This window comes from Drosophila sechellia, chromosome X (assembly GCF_004382195.2).
Source record: "Drosophila sechellia strain sech25 chromosome X, ASM438219v1, whole genome shotgun sequence".
Taxonomy (NCBI): domain Eukaryota; kingdom Metazoa; phylum Arthropoda; class Insecta; order Diptera; family Drosophilidae; genus Drosophila; species Drosophila sechellia.
The window spans coordinates 5,250,260-5,259,323 of record NC_045954.1 but is presented as its reverse complement, the minus strand read 5'-3'; the positions used below and the strand labels follow the sequence as shown (position 1 = coordinate 5,259,323).

The 9,064-nt window shown below is 44.3% G+C and overlaps 1 protein-coding gene across 1 annotated transcript; it reads right to left on the bottom strand.

Annotated features, from left to right (window-relative positions):
• Positions 1–1,113: 1,113 nt before the first annotated feature.
• LOC6612400 lies at positions 1,114–2,569 on the bottom strand. Its single transcript, XM_002036872.2, has 3 exons — positions 2,349–2,569; positions 2,010–2,282; positions 1,114–1,836 (listed from the first exon to the last, which is right to left on the bottom strand). Exons 1-3 carry the CDS (start codon positions 2,424–2,426, stop codon positions 1,741–1,743), a joined length of 447 nt encoding a protein of 148 aa, XP_002036908.1. The 5' UTR covers positions 2,427–2,569; the 3' UTR covers positions 1,114–1,740.
• Positions 2,570–9,064: the final 6,495 nt, after the last annotated feature.

Genomic DNA, 9,064 nt, shown 5'->3' with positions numbered 1-9,064 from the left:
CGGCATAAATCATTTGCTGGCAGGAAGTGCGGACCGATGGCATTTCCACAAACTCAATATGAACTCGGTCCACACGATTGCATTTCAATCACTCAAGGATTGACCCCTTGCCCTGCTTTTCCGCTTTTCCACTTTCTCGTCTTGCCATCCCGAAAGGAGGCTGACTAACTGGCAAACAAGACTAATTAATTTCACTTTACGTGACTTGCATGGCCGAGAGCGTCGATGGTGGGGCAGAAATTATGGCACATTAGGTATGGGAAGTGCTAAGAGCTGCCGACGAAGAAATAATTAAATGATCATTTGGCTAAGAGGGCTAGGAAGCACCGCAAAAAATTAACTACTTACAGCAGAGCCAAGACCACATAAATATATCAATTAAATGAAGCTTGTATGGAAAAGAAATTACCCTTTAAAGGACATAGTTTTTCTCTGTGCACACTGCCGATAAGTACACAAGGTCATGAGTTGTCATGACAACTGGCAGCACTTATCAGGGTTGCCTACTGCACGTGTAAAGTAATGCGAAAACCATATTATGTCTGCAATGCGGCTCCATTTATACACATTTATTATGAATTTTTTCGGCTTTTTTTTCGCTTTCGGCATAAAACACATGATAATGAGGCGGGTGCCCCCAAAACAACACCAACAATAGAGGAGGCAAGTGCTTTTTTGTGGGCGTTGGGTGCTGCTTTGTGGGTGATGGGCGTTTGATTGTGGGTGGTTCAAAAGATTTGAAAAGCCAACAATGGCAACAGCTTACAGAGCACCGAAACCAAAACGAAACGAGAAGCAAAATCAGACGGGGGGGCACCGTAGTGTACCTGTTTATTTTCAGTTTCAATGCGGATAAGGTAAACAAAGGTGTGCAGGCTGGCGATATCTTTTTCATGGAGCGCCGGTTGCAAAAATTCTATCCGGCAGTGTTTGGTGAAAATAGCTTGTTGTGCAAGCCAACATGGTCGCAGTGAAATAAATAAACAATGGCCTCGGGAAAGTGGCCTTTTGCGTAAATGAATCAATATACATTTGGAGAGCACGATCAACTCTTCATTAAACAATTGACATTCAAGCCCAATTTACGCATTAAAAAACTGCTTCATTTACAAATTACACTCATGTATTTTTTATTCTTCCATTGCAAACGGTTTTTTTTTGTTTATAAATACAACAATTCAGTGGTCATAAAAAGCATTGTGCTGCGGATCGATATTAAACTAACTACTTCAGGTTATATTCACTTGAGACACACGAATACTATGTACTTAATAAAGGTAAAAAAAATCTATATGTATATATACATATATATATTCACGCATTGTTAACCAGTTATCAGAAGAAGGGAAGAAGCAGAGCCAGTGGCACAATACAACTTATCTCTTTGGAATTTGCTCTCTTGTTAGTGGTTTTCTCTCGCTATCTGTTCGCTATTATATCTACGTTATTGCTGCGATCGACTGGCTTTATCTTCTTCACTTCTTGACCTATATCTAGCGACTATTAGATAACACATACGGTAACTGTTCGCGCGACAAAAGCTTGCCACAATTTCAAACTTCAGACTTAAATGCTTCAAGCAAACGCAAGCGATACTCGCTCTCTCAAACTCACACACACACGCACTCACAGATACTCGGTCGCACACAGATACTCGCTCTCGCACAGATACACACACACAGAGTAAGCCTAACGTAGTAAGAGCCACCAAAAGCTGGGTTCGTGCACCTGAAGCGAAGTCTATATCGTTTGGGTGGCCACCTCCCGCTGGCGACTGCGCCGATAGTTTCCATAGGCCTCCAGTCCGTTGATGCAGAATGCTGTCAGGCCGAAGAACTGGAATAAAAAGCGGAGAATAAAGGGTATTATTATTATTCATCGCAGCGAGTGAATGAATCGGCTCCAGCTTGAGGCTGGTATCTTTCCCTGCTTACTCATTAGCTAGAACACTGAGCCTTAATACTATTGGTTTTCGACCACCTTTTCCTTACTGCGAGAACGCCACTTACCGCCGCCGCCGTGTAGGCTCCAATGTCCAGGGAGAGAACGAGTCCGGAGGCCGCGAAGTAGGCCAGGGCCAATGAGGAGTGCACCGCCAGGGACCAGAGCGTGGGATCGCACCGGCAGAACTGGCGCTGCCACAACCGGAGGTACCTGGCCAGGAGCAGGCAGCCGGTGGCCACGAATCCGATGGTGACCACGGCCAGGTAGAAACTGCCGCGGAAATTGCTCACGCGCACCGGTCCGCAGATGATGCACAGTATTCCAACAAAGCTGCACAGCTGAAACACACACACATGCACACGTTAGGGGGATACACAATGACACATATGTGTAAGGCTAATTACCAAACAGGCCAGCTTGCACAGGCCCGGCATGCTGAGCAGGTACTTGCGATCGTAGTCCTGCGTTCCCGTCAACGACATCGCGGCAGATGCAGTTGTATACGCTTTGGATGCAGTTAGTCCAGATTGTCCAGTCGGATAGATGCCAAAGAATCGAGCGAATATAGGAAATGTAGCGAAGCGCCGCTGACTAATTCATATTGCGCTCGCCAGCACGCACAGAATGCCACTGAAGTAATACAAACAACACTGCTCGCAAACACAAATACTCAGAATTCTCCCATCGTTACACTCGGCGAATAAAACAACAATTGCGAGAGCGAGAGAAGCAGCGGGCTAAAGAGAGAGAGAGAGAGAGAGAGAGAGAGAGAGAGCGAGCAACACATGGCACAGTGGGGCGAAACGATCAGGTAATTTAGTTCATACAACTCAATACGCGTTCTGTATTCAAATTGTATCATTAGATACAATTACAAATATTTAAGAGTTTAGCTTTAGCTGGGTATTTGTTAAAGATAAGATTATTAGTTTAAGCAGACTCTATATTTTTACAATAAATGAATGAAATGAGTTTGATTCGTCTTACTAACTGTAGTCTTGGGGGTCTGTTCATTTGAGTGACGATTGTGAATGCTTCTTCGTTACATTATACTAATTTTCGTGGGGGGTGGCAAGGGGTGAATCTAGCACGGTGTGACTCACTGACCTCCAGGGATATACTAAATATATGTATATTCATCAGGCAAGGTGACGGTTACTGGGTGAGCAAAGCTTTTTATTCGTGTGAAGTGCCGAGCTTTTATGAGTGGCATTGTTGCTTGTGACATGCAGATTGAGGTTGGGCCCTTTGGACCACTGTGCATTCGAATTTCCATCTCTATCTTAATGCCAGCATCATTAGGTTGTGCCACTCAAATCGCATTTGCTTTCGGCTTTTCGTTATTTTAATCGGCACAGCAGGCTAATTGATTAAGTTACTAAACGGATAAATCGCTGCACAAATCCGAATGCGAATGCAAATGCGAGCCTCCCAAAATCAAATGCAATTTCGTAGTGATTCACATTGCAAAACACAAACTGCCCGGCACATATCATATCACACCAAACGGAATATGTAAATACACAAGCCATTTGGTGGTCAGAGAAGTTTGACGAATTATGAACACACTACTCCATACAAAAATATTAAGATACAAAGCTACAAAGATATTACAGATACAATTTGTGTTCATATTTAATTTTGATTTCTCGCTACTCATGTATGATTTTCCACATTCAATCGCGAAAGTTCAAACCTCTTGAAAATGCATAGATACTTTTATAGGGTAGCAGTCGAAACACTCTAGCCCGACATCAAATTGAGTTATATTAATTGACTCATGTTCAGGAGAGGTGGCTCGTTTACGAAATGGGCGCATGGGTGGCCCCCCGCCTCCTGGCCAAGGTCACTTGCACAATCGCCTCGACTGACTGAGATTCAGACACAGTCACAGATTTACATATTCTAATGCAGAGCGGAAAATGCTGAGTGAGATATCTATGCGACGGAAATCGGCCACAACAAGCGGAAATGAGCACGAAAAACATAAATGAACTGCACTTGAGCAATTTAACCGATAAAGTGCAGTTTCCATCTCGAGGGTAACAAACAGTCAAATGTATACATGATTTCTAAAAGCTTATGCATATATATATACATAAATATGGGAGGCACGAGATTTGCGCTCATCGATAAGCATCGAATCATCTGGGAAAGCGGGGAAAATGTGCGGAGGAAAAGCGAAGAAAATTGGCTGGAGAGCGGATTTTCACTCGAGGGCGTGCGAGTCTCAATGGCAGAAAATTATGATTACCTATGGACATTTCTTTGATTTCTTTAGGACTTTGAATTCGATGAGTGCACAGAAGACTTTATAAATGTGCGCTTTAAACCACTGGCTATCAGCAAAAGCATCTAAATAGTTTTTAACTAGATATCCAGCTTATAGTCAGTGGCACGTTGCTGAGAGTGCATTGTTTAGTGATATATCTCGCCTACGATTCATGCACATGGCTGGTTTTTCGCTTACGCACTCAGGCATTTTCCATCGCTTTTCCAACCATGTTGTAGAGAGGGGGGATTGGAAAATGTGGGTGCATCTAATTAGAAAAGCATTCGCTGTAATTGCCAGCTGCTGCATCAGCGAGATTTTGTTTGCTTTGGCGACGGGCAAATGGGGAGCAGGACCAAAGGAGCGACATGTGAGCTATTAAGCAGAGTTCTGGCTGAAAAACTCCAGATTCGGATGCATGTGGAGCTCTTTAATAATGACAAACTTGGCTATAACTTGACCAATTAGACGAAAGTTGGAGTAACCGTTTGCGAGCAGGCAGATAATTAGTTTCAGCCACTTCGAAGGAAGTTCGGAAGAAAGCGGCAAGTTGGGCCGGAGCCATTTCTCACCCTCGACAAAGAAGTGTGCCAGCTGGGTATCTGTCAGATACAGATACTGAGTTGCCCAAATACACGGCTCGATTTGAATGCAAATTTCGTGCAGTGGCTGTCAGACTCTGCAGCTGACGTGACAAGACCAAGAACCCCCAACTTCGAACCCCGAAATACCCCAAAATAGCAACGACCTCAGCATATCTGCCAAGTGAATTTGAATCTGATATTCCCTTCGTCTTTGGGCGCTTTTTACCCGCCAGCCAACGCCAGCTGACAACCATCCCCATTTCCCCTCGGATTTTCCAGCTTTTCCCCCAGGGAACAGAACATTTATGCGCCTTATAAATGATTATCGTGTGCACTCAAGGGCCAACGTCATCAATCAAATGGGCCAAGTGCAACAGGATGTCCTTGCCTCCATTTTTTAAGTATCCTTTATTTGCTATCTGTATCTCATTGTCTGGCGGCTCATCTCGTATTCGTGAGCTTACTGTCACCTCCGTTGTGGGTGCATGTTCTTCGACAGCTTTCAATGATGTTGTAAACGAATTTACTTGAAATGAAAATATTATTTAAAACGCCAAGTATAACTAGATTCGAGGGCATTAAGCTTTCGCTGGTGGGACTCTCACTTTAAGTTCGGTTTCTGCGGGTAATTTATGCTAATGAATTGCCAATCAATCCGTCAATCAATAAACAAAAATACATTTTCCTATAGACCTCATTAATGACCTCCCCGTGCACGAGTATATGGGGGAAAAAATCGTAGAGTCTCAAATCAATTTAATTGGCATTTCATTGGCCCGTTTCCCCCGAATTGTACTCACTTTTCACAAGCTCCCTGCGATTTTTCCACTTCATCTTCAGTATCTGTTCTTCGCTGAATTCAGCTGCCGCTGCACATTTTAAAGCAATTTCCTTCGCGTGATTTTTGATCAATTTACTTGGCCAGGTGGGCCAGGTGGGCCAGGTGGTCCAGGGAAACAGGAAACAGCCAGTGGAACACCGAACTCGCCTCGAACTCGATTTGCCACGATTTACGACTCCGTACATGCCACTTATGTAAACGCTTCGCTCTGCTGGCGCTGCTCTGAAAAGTTGTCTGTCATTTCGGAAAAGCCAGTTACAGGTGCAGGGGTCCCGAGCCACTGGCACCCCAATTGTTTTCCACTGAGTGTGTGTGCTTTTCCTCTATACATTTTTGTTTCTTTTTTTTTGCATTTCGATGTCGGCAAATTCGAATTGAAAGCGTGCCAAGGAAAAGCCACAGTCAATGTGCCGAGGAAATTGGATTGGCACGTAGACCAATGACCACGTAGTCAAAAAGCCAAGGAAATTTACGTTTGCATACGGTATCGGTGATAACTCAAGTACATGTTTGGTAAATAATATATGCACTCGATATGGAAACCGGAGTGTGCATTCGGCTAACAAAAGGCGAGGCCATCTTCAGTTCAGCTCGCTTGGCTGGCCCTAATTGTGGTTTCGGTTCTCGGAAATGCGAGTTGGCCAGGTAAAGGTACACCTGGCCCTTTCCATATTATTTTCAGTATCAATTAAATTGATGCGACAAATAATGAATAAGTAAGCACCAACTAAGGGCCCGAAAGTATGCAACGAAATATTGCGCATGCAAATGAGAAGTTTTCTGGCTTCAATAAATATGAGCAGTTTTCTTTCGCTGGAAACCGATGCAAATTAGACATCATTTGGGAATAAGTTATTTTTAATCAAACACTGCATCCCTTTCCTCCAACGCCAATGCAATTACGCAATTTATGAAATTACGACAGCACAAGTGACTTTAGCAACAATTTTCGATCTATCTAAAAGCAGCGCACACAAAGACATCACATATCGCACACAAACACACACACACTCATGCGGGAGGAAATTGCTACTTACACACACATATGTACATACATAGATGCGGATGCACATATTTATGGCACCCAAGGCAACAAGCGGGAAAAATCGAAATCCGAGCTGATGATTGGCCACACCCACACACTCAAGTGCACACAAGCCACACACACACATGCACACAGCTTCCCGCTGCATATTACATAGATATATAATAATAATAATCAAATTATCAGTTAGCAGTTGCCAACTGGCTGCCTTCCCTTTTCGCCGCGGGTCCAAACTAACGAGGTGCCCTGATCAAATCACCAACGACATTAAGAGTTTTCAATTTGCCGCTGCGCACACAGATACTCGTAGTGCTGGAAAAAACGAGCAGATTTTCCGGAACGGAAGCGATGAAACTTTGCCTCAAGTGTTGGCAAATGCGTGGGTGTTTCGCATTATGCGCACTATAATTATAATTAAATTGCAACGCAAAGTGCAACTTTGTAGCGCCTTTAAGAACTCAATCCAGATGACAGCAACGAGCTGTTCTAAAAGAGGTTTTAGCGATGAAAGGTGCACTCATCACAAATGGCATTATGCCGGCATAAGCTCGATGCAATCACCTTTCGCACAGGTGGGTAGCTGCATTCACTACTTTGTTGCCAATACCCGTAGTTATCATAACGTGCAGCTGCGTCTTCGCACAATGTAGTCGGATTGGCCGAAATGTATCTGGAATCGGAGCATTGCACAACTTAGATACATTTGAGTGCCCGCACAGACGCACCGGAGTCGCCAGGACACTCGACACTCGAAATATGCAATATCTTGTGGATATTAAAATTAAATAATAAAAAGTACGCCCTGTCCGATTTCCCCGTGGCTTGTCGATAAAGAGACTTGAGTGTTTTTATTTATTTTATTTCGCTTTTTATGGCCGGCTCATTCGTGTGTCTGTGATACTTTGATTGCAGCAAAACGGGATCGTTAAATCAAAACAGCGATTCCCGCACGCGTTCGCCTATTACCATGATAAATGGCCAAGTCGAGGGCCAAGGACCAAGGACACGGGCAATCCTCTCCGGGTGCTATGGTGGGGGAAAAGGATGCAGAGTGGCAGGATGGCAGTCCGATCCATACTCGGACTTGAACTCGGGCGGGGCACGTCCGTTCCGCTTCTGTCTGCATTTGATTGGCATTTCGGCATAATTGTATGTTAATAGCCCCAGCGAAGCGATGACCAAGTGGCTCAACAGCTGCTGGCTGCAGGCGGGGAAGTGGCTAATGCCGAATTTATTTCCTACACTGAGAGCAAAATGTCAATAAAGGCGTTGAAAACTAGCCTTGAACCTTCGGATTCACTTCTTGTTAAATCCTTTAAAATAGCTAGTAACAACATTGATAATCGGATGTAGTGCACGCACAAGAGCTATGATCACCTTGAGGTTTTTCCGATAGATTGATAGATAGATACTTTATCTTCTCGTGCACTCGCACACAAGCACACAGCCACACACACACACGCACGCAGTCTAATGCTGTTGTCATACGCGCTTATGAGCTTGACCTTGACATTGGCAGTGAAAACGCTGATAAACTAAGCCCTAATCCACTGGCATTATGTACATTCGGCACTTTGCCACCAGACAACCGAAACCAGAGTCAGAACCAAACACAAAAAGAAATCCTAAAGCCCAGCCAGCTGTGCTTTCATAAAAGTCCTGCCAAGGACGATGGGCGGTGGGTGGGAGCAGGGTCGTTGTTGGCTTAGTGGGTGATGCTGGCCGGCAGACCAAACCAAAACAATGGGCAAGTGCAAAAAACAAGAATGGAAAGAAGCCGTCGACGCGGAGATGGGAAAGCAGGAAAAACACAAACGACAGCCAGCGAAATAAAATCAATTTTCATTGTAATTGGCAACTTAAAGGCTTAAGACATGGCTATTTCTATTACTGAACTGGTCGATTCCGACGGGATTTGCCCGGCTTAAATTTCGGGTGAAGACGGAGGCAGACTGTCTGGCCAAGGAAGCTCAAACGGCAAAGGTATCTCGCAGATACAGATAGTTCATCTGCGATTGAGTTCGTTTTGAGGTAAGCCGTCAATATAACAATACTATCGCATAGCGCTTCGCTTGAAATTTGCCAATAGATTGCCAAATAGCTGCAACCTTTTCTTACCAACTTTACTTGGTCATGACCAACATACCCGGGATTCAGTGAAAACGCAAGTTGTGGATGCACTTTACCTGCACTTAATTTCACTTTGGGCCACGAGCCATCGTCTTGGCTCAGACAACTTGGCTTTTCCCACTAATTTATGGCTGTGCGTCTTTGGTCCTGCGTCCTGCTTGAGCTCCTTTAACGCATTATCCTCGCTTATTGTCGTATATCAAATTTAATGGCTCTGCTTGCCAACAACTTCCTGAGCGGCTTTAATG

Excerpts from the sequence above, each read along its gene's own strand:
- LOC6612400 (XM_002036872.2), bottom strand. The coding sequence starts at position 2,426 with ATGTCGTTGACGGGAACGCAGGACTACGATCGCAAGTACCTGCTCAGC. Across the intron at positions 2,283-2,348 it reads TGTGCAAGCTGGCCTGTTTG|CTGTGCAGCTTTGTTGGAAT; the intron begins GTAATTAGCCTT and ends TGTGTGTTTCAG. Across the intron at positions 1,837-2,009 it reads GAGCCTACACGGCGGCGGCG|TTCTTCGGCCTGACAGCATT; the intron begins GTAAGTGGCGTT and ends TTTTTATTCCAG.